Genomic DNA, 17,445 nt, shown 5'->3' with positions numbered 1-17,445 from the left:
TAAATTATATAATTTTATTTATAAAAACTTATTAAACAACGTCATAAAAAATACACATACCGATCATATAATTTTTGTTTTAAATATTATAAAATGTTAATTTGAAAATACTCTACCTAAATTTATATTTTTCTTAAAAAAACATCAATTTATAAAATAATATTTGTGTATCACTTAGACATTTCTATTATAATAATATTTTATATAGACGGTTCAATTATTTTTGTGCATGTGAAAACACGTTAAGAATAAAATTACAATTTAGGTCCTTTAAAAAATGAAACGTATCAAACTTAAGAATAGAAGGTAATGTTATCGGATAACTTTTATATGTGAAAAATCAATAATTATTTTAATGTAACAGTAGTGATATCTAATTAGAATAAAAAGCCAATTTAGAATAATGTAAAAGAGAGAAGAGAAAACTTAGAATATCCATATATTTTTGCAAAAGTTACATCAATGATATTTAATATCATTTCATTTTCCTTAAGAGAAATATAATGCTATGAAGAATTTTTAAAAAAATTATTAGAAAGAAAGAAAGAGAGAAGCTGTATTTCACGGACATCCTATTTGTGAAACACATACCATAATGCCTTTTCTGAAAGAGACAAGGGACACCAAATGTATCCTCATAAAAATAGATAATTTTATGATTTTTATTTCTCAATAATATTAAATTTACTACAGTGAGAGAAACAAAGAAAAATACCAAATGTGACAAAAAAACAGTTTAAATGATCAAACATATACAAATAACCAACCCTTTTTTTAATTAATGTTTCACAAATAAAACCCAATACTTTGTAAGGCTTGTTATATATAAAAGGAAACATTTCTTTTTATTCTTATGGGTATTTATGAATGATTATATTTAATGTTATGCATGTTCTTTCAAAAGTGTTGTGTTGTCACATGTTTTAATGTTAGAATGATTGTTATACATAAAGATTGTATAATAATTAAATTTCAGAGAAAGAATAATTTTTAACAACAATTTAAAACTTTGCGTAATTTTTAATCTATGTTTTAATTAACTCTATAGATTGTCTCTACATGAACTGTAACAAAGGTTGTGTCAGGGTGGTAATATTTGCAGAAAAAGAAGAGAAAAAAGAAATAGTAGAAGAAGACTTTGGTGGCGAAGGTTTTAGTGTGGTTGGAGAAGAAATGTAGAAAGTGAGAATCTGGGTGCAATGCGCATTGGTTGTTGTTGTTGAATTCGAATTTGGCTTGTTTCCTTGTTGTCACCACACTTGTTATAAAGACCAACCAATTTCTCTCCTTCTTTTCATCTACTTTCTCACTGCTTCCTTTTTCCTCTCTTCTTAACACAACAACATAGTTCATAGAGTGTCTCTGTTTTCTTCTTGCTTCTGACTTCATTCATTAATGGCTCACCCTACCTCATCAGGTTTTGTTACCTTTCTTCCCTCACTCTTTTTCTCTGCCCCCATTTTTTTGTATGTTCTTGTATTGCAAATTATTGATATTTTGTTATTTATTTATTTATCTGGGTTAGAGCTAGAATTTTAAGATAAAGATTGTTTCTTTGAGGTTTAATGGATAGTGGGTTTGGTTCTTTTTCGGGTTTGTTGAACCGAATAGAATGGAGATCTTTGTTGAGTGTGTCGGTGTGAATGTTTGAATCAGCTGGTTGGAACTGTTATCTTTTGTGAATGTGTGTGCATGCTTATTGTGAATGAGAGATGACTCCTCTTGGGTGTGATTTGCATTAATAGGAACAAAATCATGATGGTGTGGTCTTTCTGTACTCACTGCTGATGTTAGCATTTGTGTGGTATTCTACACTGTAGACTGCAGTTTATGTATTTGAAATTCTTGGGAGCAGAAATGGGTACTTGAAAAGTACATAATTTGAACCAATGATGCACTTGAAATCGTGTTTATAACTGAGTAATATTCAAATTTAAAATACCACCTGTACTCTGTGAATTTTTGGTAATGGGGAAGGAAGTGCTCATAATACAACAGATCACATGGTTTACAGTATCAATTTATCATCATATCAGGAAGATGAAAATATATCTTTGATAGTTCTGGCCTCATTACCTAATGGCAGAATCTTGAAGTGTTTATTTTTTACTTTTTTTTTCTCTGAAATCACATTGTTACTAATGAAAAGTTACCACAAAACATGGTTCATGTGGGTCTGAAGATACTGCCTGTGTGCAGATCCATCCAATGATCTCAGAAAAGAAGACTGCAAGGAAAGAGATTCTCTGGTTGTTTGCTTTGGGGAAATGTTAATAGACTTTGTTCCGACGGTGGGAGGAGTATCACTGGCTGAAGCACCTGCGTTCAAGAAATCTCCCGGTGGAGCTCCTGCCAATGTAGCTGTTGGTATCTCTAAACTGGGAGGTTCATCTGCTTTTATTGGCAAGGTGTGGTTCTCATTTCTCAATCAATGCTGGTTGGAACTGTAGGTTATATGATTTCCTTACTTTCCTGTTACTGTCAATCTATCTACACATTGTCCTGGAGGATTTTGTCCAAATCTAAATAGTCATACACATTTGTCATATGCTATGTTTGAAACTGAATAGTTCTGAAGAAAGTTGGTCCTGTAAACCTGTTCTTAGAAGGGAAAAAGATAAAAGGGAATGGTTGCTTGAACTGCTAGAATAGAAAATCACATCTGAAGTCATTTGCCAATTTGCCGTTGGTTTATTAGGTTGGAGCAGATGAATTTGGGTACATGCTGGCTGACATTTTAAAGCAAAACAATGTTGAGACTTCTGGCATGCGGTTTGACTCTAATGCAAGAACTGCATTAGCTTTTGTTACACTTAGAGCGGATGGTGAACGTGAATTCTTGTTTTTCCGCAATCCAAGTGCTGATATGCTCCTTCAAGAATCAGAACTTGATAAAAATCTCCTAAAGCAGGTGTGTGGGATATCTGTTTGTATTTTATGAATTTTTTTCCAGGATATTCATAACATTGATTTCAGGCTAGAATATTTCATTATGGTTCCATCAGCTTGATTGATGAGCCATGCAAGTCAGCTCACCTTGCTGCTATGAGAATTGCCAAAAACTCTAGTTGCATTCTCTCTTATGATCCAAATTTGAGATTGGCTCTGTGGCCTTCAGAAGATACTGCTCGGAAAAGCATAATGGATATATGGGATCAGGCTGATGTCATAAAGGTATACATATTTGACCAGGATATTCTTATATGACTCTCTATTGAACTGTATAGTTTTGAAACATAAGAATTCTATTATTCCTTAAAATAGAGTTGACATGGTATTTTCCTATGTGTTTGTACAGATAAGTGAGGATGAAATCACATTTTTGACAGGAGGTGATAATCCTTATGACGATAATGTTGTTTTGAAGAAACTTTTTCATCCAAATCTCAAGCTTTTAATCGTTACTGAAGGGTCACAAGGTTGCAGATATTACACCAAAGTATGCTTACCAAATCCACTTAATCGTAATGTCTCATTGGAAGCACAATTTCGCTTTTTATCTTTGCTTTGTTTTCTACAGTCGTAGACTAATATCATATGTACCCTTATACTACTAGGAAGTTATGAGCTGAATCAATTACTCTGACTTATGAGTATGAGTGTACTAAGGCAACACTATCCTTTACCTTTGTACTCGATGACTTCTAGTAGCTAGTAAAAACTGATATGAAGTTTTCCTTTTAGGACTAAACCATGTTTTCTTTTTTGCCCCTCATGAATCATTGTTCAGCTAATTGTCATTACCAAATTTTCTGTGCAGGCATTTAAGGGCAGGATTGCAGGTGTTAAAGTTAAACCTGTAGACACAACTGGTGCTGGCGATGCATTTGTTAGTGGGATTTTATACAGTATAGCTTCTGATCAAACTATTTTTCAGGTAATTTTGAATTTTGACTTGTTCTAGATTGTGTAGATTAAGCCTTATTATGAAGCTCAAACACGCATCTTAAATAGTGTGCTGTGTTGGACACACATATTGGACACTAACACACGTACAACACATATTGCTGAAGTGTCTAATTCAAAAACTATTTTTTGAGTCTCTCACAATTCTAGCACAGTTCCAACACAATTTTAAAAGCGACAAATACAGTGATTTTCCAAAATCTCAAATTTATTGTGTAAGTTTTTATTATAATTACAGAAATAAGGAACAAATCCTTTTGAACCAGTCATGGAAAACATCTTTCTGCCACAAAGAAAAAACTCAGTCATACTTGTTCACATAAATCTCGATTGTCAATTTATATAATTCATAATGATATAATCTATAGATTTGTGTCTCTGTGTCCTAATTTTGGAGATTACACCTATTGAAGTGTCCGTGTTCGTGTCCAGAATCCGGGTCAGGGTCTTTGGTACATATATCACTATAATGTCTTATTGTTCTTGTAATGTATTCTTCTGCTTCCTATGTTTGATAAGCCAAAATTTGAACAGTGTGATGAGAATTAGCTATATGATGTCTGTAACTGTCATAGTCATCTCATCATTGTTCTTGCATAGAAATTTATACATTTTGTTTTGGTTGGCAGGATGAAAAACGTCTTAGAAAGGCTTTATATTTTGCTAATATATGTGGTGCCCTCACTGTGACTGAGAGAGGTGCAATTCCTGCACTTCCTACAAAGGAAGCTATCTTGCAATTCTTACTAGAAGCAGCTGTAATATAACACAATTGACAATTTTTTGTTATAATTTGTTGTTAATCTACAGCTTAGGTGATGCTGAGCTTCTTTTCTTTTCTGTTTAAATCTCTTGACTCTGTAATTCTCTTATATAAATTCAAGTTGCCTTTTGCTGTTGTTTGTGTATGTGTGTCAGCTGAGCTCACCGATTAGCACTAGGTATAATGTGAACATGATTTATTTTATATTTAAAGTGGTTTCACAATGATTAGAACCTTTAATCACTTAGTTAAACAAATAAACATGTTGCTAACACTTAAACGTTGTTAAACACAAACATATATGTTGCTTTCATTTTGTTAATTACTGTTAGAGGAAATGAAGAAAATGTTCTCTAATTTTTAATATGAAAAGTATTAGTAATATATTCTCTAATTTTCTATTTTCAACACACTGACTTGTTATTGAAATTCATGTGTGTTTTACTAATTTCGGAATGAAATCCACCAAATAATAACAAGGCTTACATATTAAGGGAAATTCACATGAAGATCACCCACCAAGAGAGTGTCAGAAAATGTGTTAAATAAAAAAAATAAAGTGAGTGGTAAATTTTTTATGTTGTTACCATTTCTTTTGGATAATCATCAATGAACATGTAGATTGATACGGTATTAGGAACCTTTATTTGAGATTCTAGCATTGTAAAAGCTAGCATTATACTAAGCAATTTTGTTAATACATTTTTTAAGTTAATCTTATATGTTTAGTAGAATTTTTTTATATTTTTAAGTAAATCTTATATGTTTGGTAGAATCTTATATGTGGAGTTGACACTTTATATTACTTACACCGACAAATGCAAAATAAGAAGGTCCATAAAACTATAAATATAATTTTAATTATATTCTTTATGTTTCAATTTTCTTTAAATTTTTTAATTATATTTATGTTTTTTTATTTATTTTCATTTCTTTCATTTACTTTAATTAAATTAGTTTAAGTAATCTCATATTTTAGTATTTTGTATATTAAATTATTATTTTATGTAACCTTAATGCAATAAAAATATCTTAAAAGATTTTTTTTCAAAATTTTAAATAAATATTTCTATCTTTATTATAAAATTCTAACAATTCTATTAAATATAAAAAACAACAACAATAATATTAGTTAATGATTATATAAATAACTTGAAATGTTATTTTATAATACATATTGTAAATAGATTTGATAATTGATTTTCTTAAAATATTATATTATTAATGTATTTTATATGTAAGAAATCACAATACTATTTTAATTGATTTTAAATAATTAAAAAATACATATTAAATTTATTAAAATTCAATTTTTTAATAATATTTAATTAAATTTTAAAACTTTACTTTTTTTACATCTATTGTTTAAATTAAAAACACTAAATAGAAATTAAATATTAAATAATTCAATTAACAACCAATACTAAAATATTTGTAATTATTAAAGAAAAAAAATTAATTTATATAAAATATTAACATATCTATATTTTAAAAAATTAAAGATAAAAATAAATCAAAACAGATTTTAAAAATTAATTAATCAATTCCTACGATTTTTGACAATTTCTAATAAATAAGCTTCATGAAGGAGATTAAATACTTTCGTAAATTATTTCAAAGATAAGTTATTTTAGTAAATAAATAAAAAAACAGGATATTTCCTTACATCGTGTGTTGATGGAATTTAGGGTTTAGAGTTATACTTTGATAATTGCCATTTTGATAATTTATTCCTCCATTCTTACAAGCTACAAGAAAACTAAATCATGAGTTTTTCTCAATTGCATTTACTTGAATAACAAAATTGTTTAATTCAATTTATTTTTCCAAAATTCGGATAATGAAAATCTCATTCCCAAAATTGTAATAGAAAAACTATATAAAGAAGAAGAAAAAGAAAATAGGATTTTGAGGTTGTGTTGGTGCGAGAAGATACTGCTTCTTCGTCGATCTGATTCACAGAAAATGGGTTCAAACCCGTCGTTTGTTCTCGAGATCGGACCCGATGGTCTTCCCAAAGAAGCTCCGGTCATCAGTTACACTGAACAGGTTCTCTCTCTCTCTCTCTCTCTCTCTCTCTCTATATATATATATATATATATATATATTCGTTCTTTTGCTCTTCAATCGCTCACAATCTCGTTGCTTTGTTTTCAGATAATCGAAGCAGAGCAACTTCAATTGAAGAAGTAACCCTTCTCTTTCTCTCTCTAAGCAGTTCTTAATTCATTGTTTTGATTTTGGTTATTAATTTGATTTTTAATTTACATTTTGAGCGCTGTTTCTTAATGTTCAATTCAGCTTGGTGGTGCTAAACTATTCGCAAGGTGTCCCTTTCTGTTTAGTGGAGATGTCTAAAGACAATTGCAAATGGAGGAAATAATTAATACTTCCTTGGTTTTCTACAAGTGACTAACAAATTGAATCAATTTTTTTTGAAGCAAAACAATAGGTATAGTTAAAGCATATGAAGTGTGTAAAAAAGGGAAAAAGACATGTAATTTGTGTTTAAATCTAACATAATAGAAATGGGTAAACAACACGTTTACTACTCAAAGTGTAAAATACATTCACATTAGTTTTTGGAAGAATGTAATTTAAAAAGAGTCCTGTGTTGTTATTTTGGTCTCCAAACTTAACTATTTATTGTCACTTTAATCCTATAATATATACCAATATAATCAGTTAAGTCATACAACTTTTTGAATTTTGGACTTGAGTGTGTGGAATTGTACTTAAATCTCTTCAATGCACACATTATACTACAGCATCTCACTGTCAAGTATGAGATTGGATATTTTCAGGTACATTGAGGAAAACTATTCTAAAATTCGTGATGTGGAGCGTGAGCTTGCAAATCTCGGATTGGAGATGAAACTTACATCTGGACCAAAGAAAGCAGGTTTCTATGTAATCATTGTTTTCCCTTGCAGAAATGAAGAGTGTCATTGTTTCCCCTTTCATAAATTAATAGTTGTTCCTCATAGTTTTATTTAGTGAAATATGAAATAACGTTGCTTCATTTTTACATGCCATGTTTACTTTAAGCGCTGGAACATATGAGAACAAAGATAGAGGCATCAACAGAGAAAATTCGTGTGGCAAAGCTAAAGGAAGAACAGGCACATAAGGCATGTTACTTTTATGTACTATACTACTATTAACTATTTTTCATGCTGCTTTCATGATATTTATATTATTGAGGTATGGATGCCATGTACTCTGTATGCGGTATGTCTGTTAGCTGTGTGACTTCAGTTCTTGAGTTTACAATGAGGTCACAACGAGGCTGGAGAAAAAAATGCTACGAAGGTCTTGTGCTACTTGTAAACAGCTTGAACAAATTTTTAAAACGTTAATCTACTTTTAGGTCTGTATGACTTAAAAATGATTGGCTCGTTCAGCACATTTGTCATTCACATACACTACAAGGGTTAGAAAAGTGAGTGAGATAAGCTTTTACCCAATAGCCCATTTTATCTCATATACTGGATATAGCTTATTTTTTCAACATTTAACTTCAACAAGGGTGTGCATTTGCATATTCTTGTTCATCAATTCATTTTGTTATGATAAATAAATAGTAATCCCTCATTCTAGTCTCTAAAATTCTGAGTGTGTCACTTTAGTCCTTTTTTTACAAAATCCTCACTTTACTTCTTGACTTTTCAAAAGTATTTAGTCCTTTCTCACCTTTTATTGTTGAGCTCCTAGACGGTGTGTTTAGACGCTAGATAGTCTGTTGAGTTGAGACGCGGTCTGTTGAGTTGAGACGCTAGACGGTCTGCGAACCAAGATATCATATGTTGTCCTTATGTTCTTATGTTTTGATGATTCAAAAACTGACTAGATGACTTGTATGTTGAAAAATCTGAGCAATGTTTATACAACTGCAGTATTCAGTAGACGATATTAGTGTCTACAACATAAGTTCATGATAGAAGATCTAAGCATCTATAACATATATTCATTAGACTGTCTAATAAACTTTGTTGAATGCATAACAAAATTCATATTGGATGTGTTACTTGGTTCTAACCATGATTTGTACAGTTGTAGTATAGAGTATACTCTTTCTGCATCTACAGTTTTGTTCATGATAGACGGTCTAATTAACATGTTGAACGAATAATAGGTTTTGATTATAAGTGTTAAACGAAATCTTCTGAATTTGTATATATACTGAAATCACGTTCAGATTAAAAAGCTTTTGTATCCAAAAATGAAAAGATTAGAATTTGTGCATTAACTTTGCTCATTCCTGTTTCGTGCATCTTTAATATCCATATTTTCCTAAATAGGTTTGTTCAAATAAATCTTGCAAATATCTTTTCTAATGAATGGTGAATATCTCTCAGTCTTCTATAAACATAAACAATTTGAATAAATTGAAAATTTCAAGTACCTTGTTTTTGTATCTTGCGTTGTCTAGGATGAAACTCATGTTTTTTATTAGTTTTTACTAACTCATTGCAAATACTTTCAAATTAGTTTCTTAAACATATCTAAACAAAAACAAATTGGAATATTTTAAATCCAAGCTTTTTGTTTTGAGCGTCTAGCACTAAAAAAAAAATGAAGATACTGTAATATCCAAACTTAACCAATTCAGGTTCCCAAGTGTGGATATAAAGAGATTGAAGGTGTAGATCAAAAGTAAGGCAAGCCAAGCAACAAAAAGAGATATTGTGATCTTGTTCAAAATACTGAGTGTTGCAGTGAGCGTCTACTCTAGTCTTTGAGCATTAAGTCTTCTAGGTTGTGTTAAACAATTGTAATTTGAGAGTGTTCTTTGTTTCTTTTGAGAGTTCTTAATCTTAGGAGAGGTTAAAAAGGTGTAACCTAGAGAAGTGTGAATACTCACTGTAACTTGAAGAGGTGAGAATACCCATTTTAACCTAGAGAGGTGAAAATACTTGTGTAACCAGTTGGTTAGTGGAAGCTCTCAAGCAACTGCTTAAGGAGACTGAATGTAGTTTGGGTTTGAGTGAACCAGGATAAATTCATGTGTGCTAATCTCTCATTACTCTTGATGTTGCTCATGCTTTGTTATTTATTCTATTCTATGGTTTGCCTAGACGATCTTATTTGTTCTTATTAAATGGTTTATTAGACAGTCTATCTTTATCCACTGCGAGAAGATTCTAAGGCTCCATTCAACCTTCCCTTTTGGAGCCAACTGCACCTACACTTATTCGCTGCCATTTTGCTTAAAAAGGACTAAAGTGAGTAATTTGCAAGGTTAAAGCAACATATACTAATAAACTTAAGTATTAAAATGGAAGTGTATAGGGTAAATGAAAGACATTAGTACCTTTACCTTAACTTGTTTTCCCCTTTTCTTTTGCCAAGATAGTACGACTCTATTAATATCATGTTTTGAACAACTTTTTAAGGGAAATAATAGCTTTTTTTTTTTCTTTTAGAAACTCACTTAGGAAGAAACAATAACTGTGATTAGTTACTCAAATTAAGTTGAACCAATTGCAATATAAAAATAAGATTTCTTAACCATTCTGTCTTAATAACATGCACTGATTGCTTCTTCACTTTTTCTTTTCCAAATAGTTATTGTTTACTTTTTCGAATGATCTCATTGCTATCTTATTTTTAAATTATAAAATTGCGCACATGAATGACTTACAATTTCGATAAGAGGTTTACTGCCTCTACCATTTAATGGAAAAGTTGAGAATTGATCATAAAAAACATTGATAAACATCGTCATTTACCTTTTCAATTAAAGTATGTTGACTGCATGTGCTGCAGATGTGGGAATCAGCATCCAAAGCAGTGAGGGATGAAGAAGAAATAAAGCAGAAATTATGTGAAGACTTAAGTAAACTGGTAAATAGATTGTTCATAGGGCGCAATATTCTAATTTTTCATCCTTTGTGTTGATATTAACAATCTTTTCTAGGTAGAAGAGAGCAATAACTCTCAGTTGTCTAGGCTGGAGGAATTAAAAAGACGATTGGAAGCTATGAATCCAAACCGGCAGTCAACTAGTCTTCACAGTGTATGTTATTCCTAAGACACTCCTCATTCTCAGATCTATATAGTCAATAGCTTCTACGGCATGATGTAACTGATAGCCTAATGAAATTTACATTGGTGATTGACCTGAGGTACCTTCCTTAATACTTGCTGATCTGCCTGTCATATGATAATGTCTATTCTCTATCTTGTCAAACCTGCCTCCACGAAGTACCGTTAATAAAATAAAAGGTACTGGCCAAGCCATTGACAGTTGATATTCTAACTATATGACCTAACTTTTAACCATATAAGGTTTCCAGCTGTCAAACAGATGACATTCTACTTTCTAACATTCGGAGTTTCAGATTGAACTTTTTATTATCACAGTAATGGGTTGTTAGATTGAAGAGAATGTGCACTGGTTGCATGTCTTCTTACTGAACTGTCTTTCTTTCAAGCTTCTTATTGACTGTATATGTAGATAACCTTTGGTCATTTGTTTTGTTTCTGTCTGACATATGCTGCGTGTCCTATTAAACAAATCCATATTATTCTTGTGAATGCTAAAACCTAACCTTGCATGTGAATTATGCTAGGCTGGGAGTTCAAGTTCTCTGGACAGTGCAATCCGAGATGGCTCCCCCCTTCCCAGCACTAGGGAATCAAATGGAGGTTCGTCTGAGAATGTTCGGTACCAAAATAATGGTCAGAAAGCTCCAGTGGCCAATGAGCATAAACCGCATCCTCCTAGTGAAGGAGAACAAAGAAATAAAAAGAAAGTTAACCTCAGAGGAAAAGGAATTGGTGCAGTGCCCAAGACTAGGTCTTCAACTCCTGACTGGACTGGTTCTGGCTTTGATGTAGATGGCAGAACCTAAGGGTACTATGGTAATGCGTTACTGCACCACATACATTTGGCTGAGAAGTCATTACAATCTGCTGAAGGTAATAACATCTTTCAATTTTCCATTCTTTATACCCATTAACTTAGTCAATTTCCCATATTTTGTTCACTGCTGACACAGAATGTCTAGCCTGATGATTTATCTATGCTAGACAGCTTGTTTGTACAAACTTGTGAATAGGATATTTTTATTGAAGAAAAGATCAATTCATCAAGTTAGATTCGTCCTTCTGTTTTTCAGAGATGCAATGACACCTAAATTTTGATTTCTTTGTTTTGAACTGGTAGTTGTTCCTCGTTCTTGGCAAATGTTATGGCAATCTCCTGATGAAACGATAACAACTGCCTTTGCTTCATAGACATCTCTAGAGGTGCAGTGCGTGTTTGCTTCAAAAAGCTTCCGAAGAAAACTTTTTAAAATGACAATTTTAAAATTTATCATGGTGAGGATGAAACTAATGTCCACTTTGTCCATGCAATAAGTTTGTAGTCCAATTGTTGGTTCACTGAACGTTTAGTTTTACGTACGATTTTGGTGGCATAGGTTTGGTTCGATTCGCTGCTATGTCAAAAAGTAATTAGATTAAGCTTAATTATTTGAACTAGATTTCCTCACCTTTAGGCTTTGCTTGGTTTGAGGATGAAAATAGGTGAAGAGAATTCGGAAAAGGTTTGGTTGAGGAGAATGGAAAAGAGAAAAAAATATATTATGTGAAGCACAATTTTTGTGTGGTAGAGTGGAAAAATTAAAATTATTTTAAAAAATAACCTTAAAAGAGTTGTTCTTTATTATTAAATTGGAAAAATATGAAAGATGAAAATATTTATTTAATTTTTTATTTTCTTCTCTTAGAAATACTTATAAACAATAATCTTATCTGTCTCATAAAATCATTGGAGGCCATGTCAGCCTTTAAAGTTGAAATTGTTTTGAGCTCCTTTTCCTGTAGTGCAGTGTTATTTTTCAAATTTCACATGGTTTGCTTGTTGGCCTGTGAAACTTATGAATGTCATGGCAGAGATTCCTTCTGCATGGCAGGGAATTCCTGACCAAATAGTGTGATTCGAAATTGCATTATAAACCAGTAACATATCCCATTTGGTTATTGCTGCAATGTTTCCTTGTTCCTTGCTTATGATGAGGACGTTGTTGGTGTGTGTTTGGGGGGTGGTGCTTCATTGGTTTAGGGTTTACGTTTCAGTTAGTTTATTTGTTGGTGGAATCTCTTTGTTCGTGGATTGGCTAGGGTGTGTGGTTTGGTTGCTTGGCTTCATCGTAGTGTGAAGCTACAACTTGAAGCAAGTGTGATCGTGCATTGCTTGTGAACATCAACTAGGTAAGAACCCCTTTGATCTTGTTGCTAATTTGAGGGTTTCAAAGGTGCCATGGTTTATGTTGGTTCGAAGGGATAAGAAGCACCAACACAATTGATTATGCTTTAAAAAGCACATACTCGATTATGCTCATGCATTATCAATTATGTTGAACACAATCAATGCCAAAGCCAAATAATGTTACAAATAAATTAGTAATGCATGAAATTAAAGTTTGAAGAGAAGTTGCTTGTACCGATTCTAATGCTTATCAAGATTGTAAAAAGTTAAAGCTGTCAATAAATTGAACTAGTTCAAAGAAGTCGAACTCAAATATAAGAATTTATAATAAGTCACACTTTTCTACCAATCAAACTTATGTTTTTATTACAAGAAAAAACCCTAATCCATATACAAACAAACTCCTCTCAAGAAGATGGAAAATTTACTCAAACCCAACTTTGTGTTCCATCATACTAACAAATTACATAGAAAACAAATAAAAATTATTATATTTTGATCTGGATATCAACAATTTTAAGAAAGAAACTTTAATCCTATGTAAATCATAAGATGATCACCCATCCCATCTAAATAGATAATCTCATTTCAATGGTCTCAAATAGCCCAAGTAGTAAAATCTCGGCAAATTCTTCCAGCATCCCTATGGTTTCATCTTGCACCTGCATGGGGTGGTGAAAATACTGTTATACCATTAATGAAAAAGATAAACCCTGCAGCACTCCTTCTTCTTTTAGTCACACCCTATGTAGCACAGATACACGGACATTGACACGATACGGATACAGAGATACGTATCATCTCTAAAATGTAGGACACGGAGACACGAATCTATATATTATATAATTTTGAATTATATAAATTGAAAATAAATATTTATGTGCAAAAGTTTGTTTCAAATTCTTTTGGGAGCAGGAAGATATTTTTCATGGCTGGTTCAAAAGAATTTGTTTCTTATTTTTATAATCATAATAAAAATTTATACAATAAATTTGAGTTTTTAAAAAATTATTGTATTTATACATTTTAAAATTGTGTTAAACCGTGCTAGAATTTTCAAAAATCCAACAAATATTTTTTAAATTGAAAACTTTACCGATAAGTGTCCTACGAGTGTCGATACCGATACGTGTGTCCGACACGGATACGTCCACCTCTCATGTTTTGTTGCACCCGGTCTTTTTCTCTTGCTTCACTTTTGTGTGGAATAGCATTTTCACACCCTTCGTTGGAGATCGAATTTGTGTTGCCTTGCTACACCGGTTGCAGATGCTGGGAAAACATATTTCGCTTCTATATTCTTGTATTTTGAATTAGGGAATCATGTTTTAGTTTAAATATAAATATATAATAAAAAATAAATTTATAATTAAATAATATGAGAAAATATTAAAATAATAGTACTAAAAATTGTAATGTGTAAAATTTTGGATTGTCAATATTTCATTAACCTTTCTTTATTTATCGAGTGGGGCATATTCAGTGAGAGTGAAAAGGTGAAAAAGTTAATTTTGACCATATGATTATCTAAATTATCTTAATCAGTTCTAATATTCATAATCATCCATTAGAACACTATATAATTGAGTTTTTTTTTTCACATTCTGATCTTCCTCGTGATATTCTGTGTATGTGTCTATAATTTTAGAAGAATTACTTTCTAGCTATATATTCTTCTTTAAAAGTTACTTACCAATTAGAAGTCTTAAATTAAAAAAATAAAGAGGGTGAGTTAGATGACCAAATTAAAAGTTTGCTCTAAAATTTAGAATTCTACTATACTCATTAAATCAAGGAATAAAATGGTCCCATTTGAGACAATTTTTCAAAATATCATTGAAATTTTTGAGAATCCAGTGGAGGAAGAAGATGGTATCTGCAATTGTGCAGATGGTGGGGGCAAGCCGTTTTCAGAATCAAATTTCTGATTGAATTGCGTTTCTCAGAAGAATTTACTCATTTCTACTGTCTCTGTTTCTTGCAATTATGATCGTCTGCCACCTTGTCTGTGTGTGACCCAGATGCAATTTTCCATCTTTTTTCTGTGTATCAAAAGTTTAGATGAGCTAGGTCTCTTCAGTTCATAAATGTCAAAGAAAGATTTAAAATTTAAAAGTAATTCTAAATTTTTTTATTTATTTTCTATATTATTCAGAAAAATTTCTTATATATAATTCAAAAAATATAAAACTTTTAGAAAATAAGAAGTACAAAAAAATTTAATAATTTTAAAAATATAAAATTGTAATCAGATGATAATATATTTTTTAAAACATATTTCATATGATAAATTTACTCAGTTATATCTTTATATGTCATTTCACATCATCAACTAGTTTATCAACTAATTTATCAACTAATTAATTTTTAGTTGAGATTTCTTTTTTTATTTGTGATCAAAACATAGGTCAAAGTAATTTCTTCACTAATATTAATTAATATTTTTTCAAACAATATTAACATAACTATTTCTCACTAATGTTAGGCAAAATTCTTTATTGCTATCAATGAAATATTTTTTTATTGATGTATTATATTTTTTTAGTTAACATTAGAGGAGCTTGACATAACACAACCTTGATATTGTTGATATTATTTATTTGTTGACTTATCAAAGTTATTTCTTAGTTGATGTTTGTTAGTGTTTTCTCAACTAATATTATGGAACTATTTTTCAATGTATGTGAATCATAGTTTTTTTTATCAAGATTTATAATGATTATTTTTTTTTTGTTAATATCTAATTTATTTTGTTAATATCTAAATATATATTTTTTTGTTATATCTAAAGAGATTTATTTTATTGATAGTTAAATTTTTTTCATCAACTTAATAATTTATTTGATAGTATTTTTTTATATTTGGTCATAATTAAAACCGGACTCAAATAGAAAAACCAATAAATTTAATTATTTAAATATTTTTTTAAATTAAATAATTAAAATATAATATATTTAATTTTTTTATAATTACACAATTTTCTATCCAAACAAAACCTAATATGTTTAGTTTTCTATCTCATTACAAACTATCTCTACATTTAACTTATCCATAATATTGTAATTTTTCAGAGAAAATATTTGAACTTGGCTGAAACAAAAAATGGAGAAAGATTTGGTCTCATTTGTTTAAACTTTGTTTTAGAAAGCATGGAAAGATCCCATCTTTGGGAGTAGTGTTAAAGTGGATAATCATAATTAAATTGCATTAATTAATTCACACTAAACAAAAAGTTTTAGGCATTGCACTTCCTTTATTTACTTAATTGAAAGGGTGTTTCCTTTTCCAATGCGACATCCCAATCAATGACTCATTATTATACAATAAATTATGTGTTGATATAATCTCAACAAACTTCAGTTCATATTCTAAAAATAGTTCATAAAAAAGTACCGAACAAATCACAAACCCTATCATTCAAGAAGGAAACTCAGAAACAAACATATCCGTAAGCCTATTTATGTTGTTTTTTTCTTCCAAAAAGAACATTTTCCTCTTTATAAATATGAAGGCTTTTTACATAGATTAAAAACAATAATTATTTTAGTATATTAAGAGAATTTTGTTAAAAACTAATCTTACTTATTACAAATATAAATATTAATATAATGAGTAAATTACTTTGACATTGAGGTTTTCTGACGAAATCGTAATAAAATCCTGATTATTCTAAAATTTTACATAAATCTTCGATTTAGTTTTGAAATATTACACTTTTTTTACTCTTTCAAATTTAAAAACATTACACTTATAAAAAGACTATTTTAATGGAAATGAACATAATTGGAAATTTTCAGTAAATCTTATTTAATTTTATTCTAATATAATTTATTTGAGGATAAATAAAATTAAAAATTAATATTTCTAGGAAAACTAATCGATGAATTAAAATTTTCTAAAACCTAAAACTGTATCCATTTTGGATACAAGAATATGAAAAGGATGAAGTCAAGTAATACCCATAATACACTAGTTAAAGAGTTTAAACAATTTTTTTTTAAGAAAAACAACACATAAACACATAAAATAATGCACTTTTATATTTCAATTAAAAATCTTTTAATTACTTAACCAAATATCACTACAAGAAAATCATCAAATAGAAACCAATTTCTAAAAACCAAAATAATTAGTTGCAATAGTAACTAAATTAGAGACCATTTTAGAAACTAAAAAGAAATTTGGTTTCTAAATTAGTTTCTATTATTTTCTATTATTATTAAATAGTTTCTAAATTGATATCTAATTAGCAACCAAGGTTGTAGAGACCAAATTTAGAAACTAAATAATTGGTATCTAAAACCTTAGTTGCTAATTAGATACCAATTTAAAAACTATTTAACAATAATAGAAAATAATAGAAACTAATTTAGAAACCAATTTTTTTTTTAGTTTCTAAAATGGTTTCTATTTTAGTTTCTATTGTAACTAATTATTTTGGTATCTAAAAATTGGTTTCTATTTCATGATTTTCTTGTAGTGTATACACTACTACAAGAAAATCAAAAAATAGAAACCAAGTTTAGAGACAAAAAATAATTAGTTGTTATAGTAACTA

The 17,445-nt window shown here is 29.9% G+C and overlaps 2 protein-coding genes across 3 annotated transcripts; both read left to right on the top strand.

Moving 5' to 3' along the window:
• The first annotated feature begins 1,068 nt into the window (after positions 1-1,068).
• Positions 1,069-4,808, top strand: LOC137837699 (probable fructokinase-7). The gene is made up of 7 exons (XM_068646803.1): positions 1,069-1,417; positions 2,200-2,408; positions 2,699-2,911; positions 2,977-3,174; positions 3,299-3,439; positions 3,761-3,877; positions 4,536-4,808. Exons 1-7 carry the CDS (start codon positions 1,396-1,398, stop codon positions 4,671-4,673), a joined length of 1,038 nt encoding a protein of 345 aa, XP_068502904.1. The 5' UTR covers positions 1,069-1,395; the 3' UTR covers positions 4,674-4,808.
• A 1,532-nt stretch (positions 4,809-6,340) lies between these two features.
• Positions 6,341-12,274, top strand: LOC137837698 (uncharacterized). Of its 2 annotated transcripts, XR_011085504.1 has the most exons (8): positions 6,341-6,718; positions 6,827-6,858; positions 7,474-7,571; positions 7,718-7,800; positions 10,439-10,516; positions 10,590-10,688; positions 11,245-11,593; positions 11,841-12,274. XR_011085504.1 is itself a non-coding variant. In XM_068646802.1 (7 exons), the coding sequence occupies exons 1-7, from the start codon at positions 6,635-6,637 to the stop codon at positions 11,524-11,526; spliced, it is 756 nt and encodes a 251-aa protein (XP_068502903.1). In that variant the 5' UTR covers positions 6,341-6,634; the 3' UTR covers positions 11,527-11,771. The 2 variants fall into 2 exon arrangements, 1 of the variants encoding a protein (XP_068502903.1); XM_068646802.1 differs by lacking the exon at positions 11,841-12,274 and having other exon boundaries at positions 11,245-11,771.
• Positions 12,275-17,445: the final 5,171 nt, after the last annotated feature.

The sequence above is a fragment of the Phaseolus vulgaris genome, chromosome 4 (assembly GCF_000499845.2).
Source record: "Phaseolus vulgaris cultivar G19833 chromosome 4, P. vulgaris v2.0, whole genome shotgun sequence".
Classification (NCBI taxonomy): Eukaryota; Viridiplantae; Streptophyta; class Magnoliopsida; order Fabales; family Fabaceae; genus Phaseolus; species Phaseolus vulgaris.
Note: the sequence above shows the minus strand (reverse complement) of the source record. Positions and strands in the feature narration are given on the sequence as shown.